Source organism: Balaenoptera musculus, chromosome 11, assembly GCF_009873245.2.
Source record: "Balaenoptera musculus isolate JJ_BM4_2016_0621 chromosome 11, mBalMus1.pri.v3, whole genome shotgun sequence".
In the NCBI taxonomy this organism is placed as follows: Eukaryota; Metazoa; Chordata; class Mammalia; order Artiodactyla; family Balaenopteridae; genus Balaenoptera; species Balaenoptera musculus.
The window spans coordinates 81,346,961-81,361,067 of record NC_045795.1 but is presented as its reverse complement, the minus strand read 5'-3'; the positions used below and the strand labels follow the sequence as shown (position 1 = coordinate 81,361,067).

Below are 14,107 nucleotides of genomic sequence, written 5' to 3'. Positions count from 1 at the left end.
TTCTCTGCCACACTAGTACTAGCTACTTAAAACCTGCCAGAATTTTCATTTACTTTTCCCAGGTGTGGATGCCAGCTCTTGAGTATTCTACTGTGTTTTTGGGTGTAATAATTCCAAACTCAACTCAAAAAATTTTTATTAATTTTTCCCCATGATGTGCATCCTAGAGGGTGCACATCAGCTTCTTAATTCTTTAATTTCTTATTTATATCACTTGGGTTGGCTTATTCCAGTATGAATTCTTGCTCAAACCAGGCATTTAAAAAAAAAAAAAAATGATGCAGGAAGTCCCAGAAGAGACCATCTTAGTTTGAATGCTTCAAAGATAATCAGAAAGGTTGTTTTGAAGACAGTCCAAGGTAGTAGGTCCAGGCTTTGTGGCTTCTGAAGTCAGGTATGGATCAGGTTGATGATGAGTGCTCCAATTCTGAGGGATTTAAGTGCATTAGTCCTTACTTGGGAGTGGTTTTGAGGAGCGTGTGATGGGAGGTGAGATTTGAAGTTAGTGCTGATCTTTCAGGCTGTTGAAACTGAACTGTTGAAACTGAAGTTAGTTATCTTAGATATAGTTGAACTTGCACTTAAATAAATTGGAAATAATACAAGGAAGGGTAAGAGAAAAGGAGGAAGGAAGGGTGGCAAGGAAGAAGGAAGGAGAGGGGAAGAAAGGAAGGATGAAAACCAAAGAAAGCTGGCATAGCAGGAAAAGGAAAAAGTAACTATTTCTCAGGCCTTCGCGACCCTCGAAAGTCAGCCAAATATAAACTCTTCTTAGTTCACTGAAATTGCATGATTTCATCCTCTAGGATGCAACCTAAAATCCTCCCTGTGTTTAACATTCAAGCAATAGACTTAGATTTCAGACACAATGAATGGATCAGGACAGGCAATAAAAGAGCAAGACATTGCAATTTAAAACTCAATGCAATTTGAAAGCTACGTAACAGTTTATGCTGGACCACAGTAGATGTGTATATCATGGGAAAGTGGTTCTGAGATCTTTCATCTCCCTTGGGGTGGGTCATTCCTGGCTTCTACTTAACTCCAGAGTGTCATCCACCACTTTAGCACTTTAAAATGGAAGATAAAAACCTCCTGGTTTCCTTTTTATAGCAACATCACCAAGCCAGTGTTTGGAATTCTATATTTCTGGCATTTAGAATGGTTGCACATTTTAAGTCTGGAATATGTGTTTATTTGCAGGTTAGGAGGGGGTGGACATGTACATAACTCTTGCTATTATTAAACAACTGCTTAGTTTGAATCTCACTGACCCCTTGGGAGCTTTCACAGCCCTGTGTCAGAGTGTACCTGATTGGGGGCTTTTTAAAGACCACCGTGATAAAATTATTGGAGATCTTAAAAGCACTTAGGGCAAAATAACTAAATTTAACAAAGACCATAAATGTGTTTTTTCATTTATACGCTGTTCCTGAATATAGATAAATAAACTTTTATTGAAGTAGAGGTTTTCTGAAGATCTGAAATAACAAATTTGAGTGCTGAATCCTTGGCATGCTTTACTGGTTTATTTGAAGTGATGCTATAGTGGTTTCTAATTTAAATAGGTAACTAAGACAGCCAAACAAGTATAAATAGGAAAGCAAAGTAGCCTTTCTTAGCTGTTTACCCCTTGGTGTCTTCACTCCCCAGCTTTATCTACCTAGAAAACTCACAGCTCTTCTTCTCTTCCCGGCTCTTCTATTCTTTCTCCTGCCCTGCTTAACTTGACACCATTTCCCCTTCTCACTATACTTTGTTCTTGCCACTTGTGAAAGCATTCATATTTTTCAGTAATTCTTTGTTTGTATCTCTTTCCTTCAGTAGATTTTAAGTTTCCGAAAGGCAGTGACTATGACTTTTTTAAATCTTTGAATTCCTGCAGGTGCTCAAGAGATATTTTAAAAGGGCAAAACGTTTTTCTGCCGCTGTCAGTTTTCTTGCATGACACTTTAGGAAGTCATGTTGTAAGATGATGAGCCGTATTTCTTAAAGATGCCTTCTGGAGGCCTCCTCAAGTATAGGCATCCCTGACCCCACAGATTAAAACTATAAAGACTGATACAGAAAGGAACATTTAAATATTCAACACAAACCACTATAAATAACTGCCTATATTTATCGCACATTTTTAAAGTCTCATTTTTATTTTTTTATGACAGCACATGATAACTGCGAAAAATTTGAATCAGTACTGAAAAAAGGTAATGTTCTACCCATAATGCCCCTCCTTACCTCCTTAAGACAACCTCAGTTGATAATTTGGTTACTGTTCATTTAGATTTCATTATGACTATATAATGATTCACAAATGTGACTTCATTTTTAAATATTAATCATTCACTCAGTTTAAAGCATATAGTGTCTATGGACATTTCCCCACGTTTATACATAAAGATATACTTAATCATGGTTGATAGATATATAGTATTATATCATTTCATCATGTGGATATGTAAAATTTGTTTTTCCAATCCCGAATGTCCAAATGCTGATGGACATTTTGGTTGTTTTCAGTGTTTCCCTCTTATAATTACATTGCAGTGAAAATCCTTGTTTCTGTAGCTGATTTTCACAGAAGTGGGATTGCTCTACCAAAGGGTGTTCTGTGTGCATTGGACAGATGGACCTCCTAATTGTCTTAGAACATTCCAGGTTTCTTAACTGTCATGAATTTTTCAGGAGCATGGAACAGATGCCCAGTACTATTCCTTGATTTGCATTGGACTCAGGAGGCTGAGAAGGATTTTGAATGCACTCTGCAATTGGGAAATCAGGGCCTGTTAGGAGAAAGAGTCTCTAAAGAGCGGAGCTGGTTAGAAAGTTGAGGGGTTCCTGCTAAATCTCTATGAGTGAGGAAAGGGGAAGGCTGGGCAGCAGGAGCTATAGCTCTGAGGGCACAGAAGCATCAGGTTTCATTGATCCCAAGTCTCCCCTGGAGACTGTGTCCTCTGGGATAGAGACTGTGCCGAAAAGGAAAAAGCTGCCTCACTAGGGGCTCAGCCACTCTGCTTGAGAAGGTCCCCAGAAAGGACCCACTTGTGAGAATTTGGAGGATCTTTCTTGACTAGAGGAGACTGGTGGAGGTGTGGCCAGTAGACCAGGGTGGCAGAAGGAGGACAGCAAACAGGCAGTGGGGCTGATTCCAGACAGTAGCGTATGAGAGCATCTCTCAGCAAGTGGAGGGCTAGATAGAGGAATTGACTTAAGTAAGAGAAAATAGGGAATAGACAAGATTTCTAAACATGAAGGTGGAAGATCTCAGAATACTAGTAATATTGCTGTGAAAGTGAAAGAAACATCTTTAAATATGAGTGCAGCCCAGCCATATATATGGTGCATACATTTTAAATTTCACAGTCTTTCCAGTTGTCTCTGAAAATAAAACTGTTGTGAGTTTATCTTCGCATATCAGTTCTGGGCATTGCCACCTTTTTCTCCCCTCTTTTTCATCACTGGTTCAGATCAACAAGAGATCACCTCATATTTCTGTATGATCACGTAGCTTCCAATTGTCTGCTACTGAAGGAGGGATATACCCTGGCCCAGGATAGGTTCTCAAGCCGCTCAGAAAAATGTAAAACAATATTAATTCTGAACCTGCAACAGTTACAGGCTTTGCCTTCTCATTCCTTTATTATCATCTGTGGTAATTTATACTGTGTCAGCTTGGTTAAGGTGGAACTCCGTTTCTAAGAATCCCCTTCCTTGTATATATCAGGTTAGAGTTGCCCAGATTTGGAATTTGCACAGAACTTGAAATGCAGCCATTACTCTGTGATGCAGTGATGGGTAGATGTAGACATGCTGGCAAGAGGGTCCAACTTGTCTTTGTTCCTTTGTGCTCCATGTCTAGCTGTTTTCCCAACTGCTGACCTTGCTGATCAGCATGGACACAAACTCATCATGAGATGCTTGGCAACAAGTCCCATACCCTTCTCCACAGCTCCTGCACATGCTAGTGGGTGACTCCTCTGATTGGCTGGTTGGTGACTCCTGATCCTCTAGCCTCCACTTTCACACCTTTCCTTTCTCAGCATCTCCTACAAATTCAGCTTTAATTCCGGTAATAAATCCCTTATCCATAACTCACAGTGGTTCTGCTTCCCTCATTGAGCCCTGACTGAACACATCTTTGCCTTAAAAATCAGGGAAAAAAATGATTTTTTAATAGCTAGTTTTCCTGTATCATTCTTTTCCTTCAAATGTACCACAAAATACTGTAGAAATGCTATTGATGTTCATAAATGCTTTTCGTCATCTGTGACTGTTTCCAGGATATGTTGAAGTTACAAATGTTACAGATGTTATTATTAGTAATGTGTATCATTAATCCCTACTATACATAAAACAGAGTAGAGATTTCTGGAAATTTCTTCTTTTGAAGAAACTTGTTCTGAAAAATTCTTTTTTTCAAGTGACTTCATTTGCAGAAGATTTGTTTAATGCCCTGTGGTTGCAGTCTTATAGTATTAGACATTTTTTTAAAGTAAATTTATTTATTTTATTTATTTATTTTTGGCTGCGGTGGGTCTTCGTTGCTGCGTGTGGGCTTTCTCTAGTTGCGGTGAGCGGGGGCTCCTCTTCGTTGCGGTGCGTGGGCTTCTCATGGCGGTGGCTTCTCTTGTTGCAGAGCATGGGCTCTAGGTGCTGGGGCTTTAGGAGTTGTGGCTCACGGGCTCTAGAGCGCAGGCTCAGTAGTTGTGGTGCATGGGCTTAGTTGCTCCGCAGCATGTGGGATCGTCCCAGACCAGGACTCGAACCCATGTCCCCTGCATTGGCAGGCGGATTCTTAACCACTGCACCACCAGGGAAGCCCATTAGACATTTTTTGATTAGCTACAGGTGCTTGAATACGATCACATTATTTTTGGCATCAATGTCAGGAGGTTCTATCCTTAACCTTTGTTATGGAAATATATCTTTTAATCTCATAGGCAAAATGTAAGATCGGTTTATAAGTATTAAACTACAGAAAGAGTAAGATATTACAACTAAATCGAGCCTTTCTGGAGGTAATTTTTATCTAGCTTTAAAATTTTTATCACCAACAAAGTGTGTATTAAAGGTTATGAAAGCAATTAATAACACCAGTGACAAAATCAGAAGAGTAGGCTAATTTATCATTATAGATTTTAATAAGGCCTATAATGTAGGATTAAATATACAATATTTTTAAGAGTAAGGCAATTTGAAAAAAGAATGATTTAGCAAACTTTAATTTAGGGGTTTTTATAAGAGCTCAAAATGATTCCCTTGAACATAAAATTGTGTTTTGTGTTAAGATAATATTATTATCTTCTTTATAATTAATAAACTGTTCAAGTGGGCATTATCATGCCCCCACAGTAATCCAAATGAAGGAATTATTTTAGATAATGTGGGATTAATTGGCTACCATATTCGTTAAGAAATTAAGGTTTAAAACTTACATAAAAGCCTTATCAGTAAAGAATTTTTTAATGTGAAGTAATGTCTCCCTGGATAACTTCCTGTTTGTATTACAAAACCCCTGTCCTAGAGATCGTCTTATTTCCATCTTTTACTTGTATTTGTAAATCACTGTTCCAGGTATGTGTAATTTAAGTCTTTGATGGGTAGCAGTCTGATGGAGAGCCAAGTATCTCCAATTCTGTTTTAGTCTAGGGATGTGACCAGTGGTGAAATGGCTTATTCTAATGTCTCATGTGTTTGAAATTCTCTTTCCCAGTGTTTGTGAGCCCATGTGAGACTTGTTGAAAGTTGAAATAGTTGTTTCAGTCTCAGAAACAGTCTTATTTCACAGCGAGCAACCTACTCACAATTTGAGGAAATAAGGGTCATTCTATAGGAGATATTACAGTAATGATTAAGATAGGTAATTCTCCACTTTTAAGTTTGGGTTCTGGGGTCGTAATGAAAACAGGGATGTTAGCTCATTTCCTTTGGGAAATTGCCACTTGGGTCTCTATTATCACCCTATAAATTGTATGTTCTTTATTAATATTCATCTTTTCATAGTATCTTTCAACTCTGTTCTTGCCTCCCCCTCCCCTTTCTCCTTGCCTTACAGTAATTGGTAAATCTGAAATACATTTTAACTTTCTCTACTAAGGATTCTATCAAACCTCATGAAAGGTGATCACTGTGTTAGAAATTACACAATGCTGTTGTGCTGAAAACTGAATATTCCAATTTTGCTTGTCAGTGAATCATAGAAATCATAGTTCCCCCCCCAAACTACAGTGTTATTGACTCAAAATAGATGATCATGGCAGTAGTCACCTTGCTACAGTACTGGTATATGGAGTAATACATTTTGTGTTTAGAAAGTATTACACTTTGGAAGAGCGCAATACTGAATAAAAACCAGTTCAGTAATACAAATATTTGTTTGATCACCAAACTATTTACAAAGGATAGTTGAAAATAACTTACTCTTATTGATATTCTTGACTAACATTTTCAGACATTTGTGATGGCCCATTTGTGTTCTGGTTCTAAAGTATGTCTTGTGAACATTATTTTGCATAAATGTATTTTCAGAATTCCATCTCTGAAAAGTAAAGTGAAGTAGTTTTACAAAGCCTGCCTAATTAAAAACATATCTTATTTATTCTATTTAGGTTATGCTTTCCTTAATGAAGTTATTTATTCTTTAAGATTTAATAACGCTTCCAAGAATGTTTATTATCCAGCATGGGACTGTTGGGGAACTATAAAAATTGGTATAAAACTGTATTATTGTAATTATAATAACACTTGTTGTGGTGGAGAATGAGAGGAAAAAGTGAGAAAGCATTATTTTAATGCAGCTAATAGAGTGAAATAAGACCGTGGCTCAGAGGGGTTTTTTTAGGCTTTCTTAATGGCTATAAATTTTGTTCTCTTAAGTGAAAATGGTATTTGAAAGTCTTACATATCTATTAAGTTTATCAAATATGTCTCTATAGTGCTTTTTTCTCCTAAAATATATATAAATTATAGTAAACTGGTTTCCATCAAACCCAATAGAAGCCTGGCCATGAGCACTGCTTATTATCAGAAACTCACCAGTAAAGGAACAGAATAAAGTGAATGTATTGCATATTTAGGCTACTGCATGTAAAAGTATCAGTTAAGAGCAGGGAATTTGGAGTTATACAGACCTGGGTTATACCAGTAATATGGTTATCAATGTATAGATGCAATCCATTTCTGTACAAAATCTGTTGGAGGAGAGTCTTCCCCCCCTGTCTCTTTTTAGCTTTATATCCTAAAATACAGTTAAATCATCTTGTGTATTCATGCAAATATGGAATTTCCTGTATGGGATATTCTTTTGTCATTCTGTTTGGGAACAGAGAGGTAACATTAAAAAAACAAACAAATTTGTACAAGTTTTTGGAGAAATCAGATCTTTAAATAAAATGGAAACAGTGACATTAAGTATGAATCCACTTGGTAAATACTGAATGAAAAAACTAGTTACTGTTCAGAAGGATTTGGCCACTTAATTTTTATCACTTTGAGTAAATAGCCACATGAGTTAAATTACTTTATGTGAGTTTCCCTCAAGATGAGACACACTTATTTTACTTTGGGCTACTGACCTGCTGTACTGATTTAGTATTTGAGATCTAAGCAGAAGAGATGATTGTAGTGAACTTATTTTTGGCCTGGGGTGTAAGCTGCAGAAGATGTACCTAGATTTGATATAATCTTTTTCTTTCCCTTTTTCTATTTGCCCCAGTGTGTGGCTTCACAGTCTCCAACGTGGTTGCTTGGTCTACCAACTGTAGACCAAGTTGGAGTCCTTTAATACATACATGATCAGTGGCGATATGAATAACTGACAACAGTTCATTGAGCCTACAACTGTTTCTGTGTCTTGATGGTTAGTGCCTAAAGCTTATCTAATCAAACCTGTGTAACACCAGTTAACATTGCCCATTTAGGTAGTCTGCATGGCTTTCAAGTTTTGCTGTTGGAAAGCTTGGAGAGGAAAGCATCTCTTTTTCTGGATGACGAGGATATGAAAAATGATAATGGCAATGGAATGCTGGCTATCCTTTTTAAAGAATTTGAAGAGATCACAATTAAAAACTTAAGTAGACAGCAAAAAGTGTTTTTTCTACTTGGTGTCTTCAAAAGAGAAATTGGAAATGTCTTTCTGTATTCTACTTTTTTGCTTAATTGCTGAAAATAATTATAATGATGATGGCTATCATATTTTGACTCTTTTTTTAATGCGCCAAACTTTGAGATGAGTACTTTACCTACTATTTTCATTTATTCTTCACATCATTCTAACACTATAGATTATTTTTGTTTTGACTATTTTATAGATGGACCTGTTACTTTTACCTTTCTGAATCTCATTCTCCTCTTCTCTATAAATAAAGGGATAGGCAGAGTTGGAGATTTTAACTAAGTCTGTTTTTCTTCAAAGTTCTTGATCTTAATACTACTCCTACATGCAATAGCCTAAATATGCAATAAATTCATTTTACTTGGTTCCATTCCTGGTGAGTTTCTGATAATGAGCGGTGACCATAGCTTGTCTTCTACTCAGTTTGATGGGAACTAGTTTATTTTAAGACATCGTTTGACTGATGTTGTTATGGTTCATATCCTGGGCAGAAACTATTGTCAGAGGTTATAGAGGGCAGCAAAGAAGGAACTATGTATACTTCTGAGTGTGTGCAAATATAGAAGGGAAGACCACCCAATAAGACAATGAGCCTTAATAATCTGCTTATATCAGCTAGAGTGACTGTCTTACCCAGTGCCTTCATAGTGTCACATCCTTCCGTAGCACCCCATTGCCTTCATGATAAAACCTGTGGCTCCTTTTCTTTGAACCTTTGCCTGCTTGCCTACGAGTAACCACAATGATGGTAGTAAAGTTGAAATAACCAACAATTATGGACCTTACATGAGTGGTTGCAGATTCCAACAATTTTTACCATCTCAACCCAAATGGAAATAATCCTTTTGGTTCCTCACAATATACAAAGGTAATAAATGTACTAACTGATTGTGGCAATACTCTTTCATTAGTGAGTTTTTAGGATTTGGGGATATTTGCATATATTTTCTAATTTAATTCTTAAAACAACCCTCAACATTGTTTCATAATTGAGTGAACTGAGTCTTAGAGACATTAAGTAACTTGTCCAGTATCACACAGCTGGGCAAGGGATGAAGGCTTGATTAAAACCTGGGTCTGTGATTCTAAACCTGGTGTGCTGAACCAGAAAACCGTTAGAGCCGTATCGGAGATTGTCTGACTTAATTCTCTAGTTTCAGACAAAACTGGATCACAAACAGAGAATGCCAAGCTGTGGCCTGAAGATGTGTACTCTTTGAGTTATTAAACGCATTTGATTTGGGGGCTGACTTTTTTTTCATTTTTTTTTTTCTTTTTGTTGGTTGGGTAGGGGAGCGTTCCTGTTGGCTGAGGGCGCCTTCTCTATCACTGGGCTGCTTCACACATCTAGCTTTCCCACCAGTCCTATAAAGATATTTGAGTTTATGACTTTGGTCTCAAAGGTCAAGAGCAAACAGTTCACTCTTTCCTTGAGCGTTTTGAGAAACAAAGATTCCACAACCACTTTCCTCCGGGATGTTCTGTTACTCTGCCAACATTGAAAAAATACTGCTTACTTTTAGTTTTAATCCATTTCCTCCTCCCTTGCCCAGCCCCACTGATACATAGAACAACTGCTCAGAAAACCATTGGTTTCCAAGAATACAGTTCAATACTCCCTTTGCATCTTGTCTTTAATAAACCTTTCCCCCACGTAAACCAGCCTTCCCTTTGACATCTCAGATGGCTGACAGGTAGTTAACTCCTCTGATTGGCAGATTGGTGTCTCTGCCACACGAAAGTGTCTTTACACAGTAAAGTTAATACTTCCAGCCTAGATTTATTTAGCATCTTCTGACACTCAGAAGAGCCAGGGAACACATGCCTTGCTCTCCCTTGGGATGGTTGAGTATCAGATTAAACTCGCAGGAAATATTTGAATGTCCTCAATAAACAGACTTTGTATTTAGGCACATTAATGTTTTTTGAAGTTCTTTATTGCCTTCATTTTCAAAGTCGGTTTGAGAGAGCTTTTACCAGTCATTTTTGGAAGTTATGTCATTACCACTTCCCTTGTTGCTTAAAAAAAAAGAATTGTAAATCAACTACTAACTCTGGATTTTCTTTTGCAGATGCAAAAGAAATTGTTTTAAAAGCCCAGATCTTAGCTGGAGGAAGAGGAAAAGGTGTCTTCAGTAGCGGTTTGAAAGGAGGCGTTCATTTAACAAAAGAGTAAGCCAGGAGGTTTTAATTCCTTGTCTTTGGGCCAAGCAGTTATGGAAGATCCTGCTCATGATTGAAAGGAGCACTGAGAAAGAGGGTTGGGGTGGGAGTAGGAGCAGGAGGTAGCACATAAAGGAAATAAATTACAGGCAGAGGGCTCTGGCAATGCCTTAGTTTTCCTTCTCCTCCCATAAAAGGATTTTTGTTCACTAATTGGTGAAAACTTGACACTCCTCCTGTTCTAGACAATCAGTGATTCATCATGTTTGATATGGTACCGCTTACAAATTAAATGCTGCTTCTGTAATGCCACTGTCCTACTCAAGAACCAGCGGTGGCTTCCCATTACCAATGGCATCATTGGTCCCTCCTGTCTGATAGTCTAATTCTTCCTTTATCTGAACCTGTCTGATCAGCTTTATATCCTATGTCTCCACACACTGAACACTTTCCTCTCCTCTCCTGTCACATACCTTTCATGGTTTACTTTGATCTTTCCCCTTCCCTTTATCCCCATCTTTGGTCTTACTTCCCAGATTGCCCACTATCTAGTATTTGTTATTCAGCTCTTGTCTTAGTCTGCTATGCATTTCAGCATTGTGTCTCTACTATGACTGTAACTTATGTGGGGGGAGAGGATAGCAAGTGTAAGCAAGCTTCTTTTTGTTTCCCTTCCCTCCCCTCCCTTCCCCTCCCCCCTTCCCTCCTATTGTTTCATTCATTCATTCATTCATATATATTTTGCACTCAGTGAGCCTCTGGTACAGTGCTAGGCACCTAGTGTATGAGCAGAAAGCGCCATGGATTCTATGAAGGTGGAGGTGGGCCCTGGGCACGGTGGACTTGGGGATATAATACAGACTCTGCTTTAAAATGATTTTCAACAGAGACATTGACTTTCTTTTCTTTCTTCTCTCTCTCTCTTTTTTTCCTCCTCTCTCTTAGTCCTAAAGTTGTGGGACAGCTGGCTAAACAGATGATTGGTTATAAACTAGCAACAAAACAAACTCCAAAAGAAGGTGTGAAAGTTAACAAGGTAACGTGAATGCTTTTGGTCATTTTCTGTGTATGTGTTAAAAAAAAAGAAAAGAAAATCATACTTCAATTTTGACAGAATCAAATGAAGCAATGCACTTTGGCAACGTGCCATTTTATTTTTTAAACCTCACATAGTTAGTTCTGTGTTATGATATAACTTCAAGGAGAAATAAAAAGGATTCTAAAGTGGTAATAGTGTTTATTATCATCAGCATTTAGTAAAGATGGGTAGTGATTAAAATAATACCTTTTTCTTTCAGAACACAGGCACGATTCTGTTTAAAGCCCAAAGACCTTGGCATAACAGCTCCTAGGGTCAGTGACAGACATTCTCTGCTCCCTCGCAGCCCCACCCTCATCCTCAGTATATCAGAATTACTGTACCCATTACAGTTATTTTTCTATGTGCCCCTATAACTTACTTTAAGATTGTTACCATTTTGACCCACTGTTCTCACTGGGAGTATGTTGTATTAGTGAGGTCTCTTGGGACACCCAAGTGTGTATAGGGCACGTACGTGTATACACACACAGAGAAAATAAAGCCGAGAGCAAAGTGGCCTGCCTCAGCCATGAAATTGTGAGTGGCAGAGCTGAGGCCAGAGCCTAACTTACCATGAGAGCGTCTGTCTTGGTCCCGAAAAGGACACTGAGCTGGAGGGAGATGGGGATACTGGAGGGTCATTAGCTCCTTCCCTCTAAGAACACAGAGCCTTTCTAAATGTCCAGGAAGCCCACAAACAAGACTGGTTCTGCTTATTTCCCTTTCCCACTGCGTCGCATGTAGATGCAAGAGCTGTTTACATCTTAAAGTGGTTTTTTGAATCTATTTTTGTTCAGCCCAGTGTGGTACTTTTTTTTTCCTTTTTAAACTGGTTATGAGCCTTTACCTGTGTAACGTCTTCAAAATTTGTCCCCAGAGGATATGATTAGTAGTTTTGTTTGTAGGAATTTGTTGCTTTATATGGACACATGGGGTTTTAGATTAGAGTTTGTGATACCTTTAAAAAGCATATAAAAATACACAAAAGAAGATTCACACTATATAGATATGCATAAAATTAGTTTTGTAGATCGGTTCATGAAATACTAGAGATAAGTGCATTCTTGTGAATTGAGTCATTGCCAGGAAACTACCAGAGTGATTTATTTTTAAGTGTTTTTTTTTCCTGATTGCAAAAGTGATTAACATATGTAAAAAATTCCAATAATACAGAAATATAAAAATTAGAAAAGTAAAATTTCCCTCTATTCTCACCCCTTAATTGCCATGCTTTTGTTTCTGTCCTTTTTCTCTGTAAAATGTGTATTACCACATTTTGTAACAGTATTATTATATGCAACTTTAAGGAACATGCATTTTTAATTTATAGAGTCTTGGACATCAATCAGAAGTTCCCAGATTATAGAAACTTTAGATTTCTAAGTTTGTCCAAGAAGCTATTTAAGGACATTACATACCTCGATTCACACTGGGTTTTTTTTCCTAAGTCTGTGTTTGTGGTGTGTTCCTTGGGATAGTAATAGGGGAGGTGAGACAGTGCTACTCATCATGTGCTCCATGAGTCAGTACCCGTACTGGTTACTGTTTCGCAAAGAGATTAAGTTCAGAAACTGAGTACACTGTTAATCCTATCTAATCGCTGTCCTGTTAAACGTAGTTTGTACGCTGGCTGTCATCCACAGGCTACAATTTGAGTAGCATGATATATAAAAAACAAAACAAAATGAACAAACAACAAAAAAATGAAAAACAGGTTCATTGGTCAAATAGGGTAAAGTATGTTAAAAAGCTTTCCATACCGGAAGACTCCAAGAAGAGGCTGTGTTGATATTGTTTGTGTCAGTCACAGATGAAGATTGTTGAAATGTATCTGACTGCACTTCTCATGGCATGAGTGTTGATGTAGTCCATTTAGATTCTCTCTGTAACAATCCCTAAAGTATTTTAATATCCTGGCTCATATGAAGGGCATCTTAATGTCAAAAAACTGGTCTGTATATAAAAATTTCTTGAATTATCTATTGATAATCATCATTTTCCTGAGAATGTTTTTCTGAAGAGTGCTGGGTTGTTTCTACCAAGCAGGAGCTGTTTGAGGCAGCAGCTGGTCTTTACAAATAGAAATTTGATGGAATGCAGAGCATATCTGTCAACACTTCAGAAGATTAAGAATAGGACTCTTGAATGACACTTATCCTAAAAAGTTATAACGTTGTATTGCTTGTCAGAATAACTACTGAAAGTTATTAAATCTGGCTCACTAGACTAGCTCTGTATTAGAAAGTGACTTGAAATCAGAATGGTTCTATGAAAATCCTAACACCGTGTGCCAAGAAATATTTCTTACAAACTCATGAGCTACCATTTATGATAGAAGAATCACTATGAAACCCCTTATAAGGTACTTTATTTTTAACCAGTCATAAATTCCATAAAGGTGTGAAAAGAAGGAGTTCTGTATTCATTACATTATAGCTTTCTAGGTCGTCATATATTTATCGTATTTCATGTGACTTAAAAATTAATGCTTTTGTGGCTTCTGGGTAGCTAAAATCTAATGTTACTTAATGAGTAACATTTTTTGTGAAACGTATTACTGAACTCTTAGGGAAAGCAATGTATGTGATTTTATTATTTTCACTTCTAGTACTGATTCTTCATGGATATTCTTATTTTCTTTTAAAAAGCATCCAAGACATCTGTTACTATTTTTGTTGGGAGTGTTGGTACAGCCTCTCTCTCCAAGGAAATTTAATAGTACTTATCAAAGTTTAAAATATGAACAATGTAAA

At 37.4% G+C, this 14,107-nt stretch overlaps 1 protein-coding gene across 1 annotated transcript in view; it reads left to right on the top strand.

Moving 5' to 3' along the window:
• Positions 1–14,107, top strand: part of SUCLG2 (succinate-CoA ligase GDP-forming subunit beta) — a 261,759-nt gene that overhangs the window by 117,809 nt on the left and 129,843 nt on the right. Inside the window, exons 3-4 of the mRNA XM_036868951.1 lie at positions 10,183–10,282; positions 11,219–11,309. Coding sequence (XP_036724846.1) covers positions 10,183–10,282; positions 11,219–11,309 — 191 coding nt within the window. The remainder of the gene's footprint in view (positions 1–10,182; positions 10,283–11,218; positions 11,310–14,107) is intronic.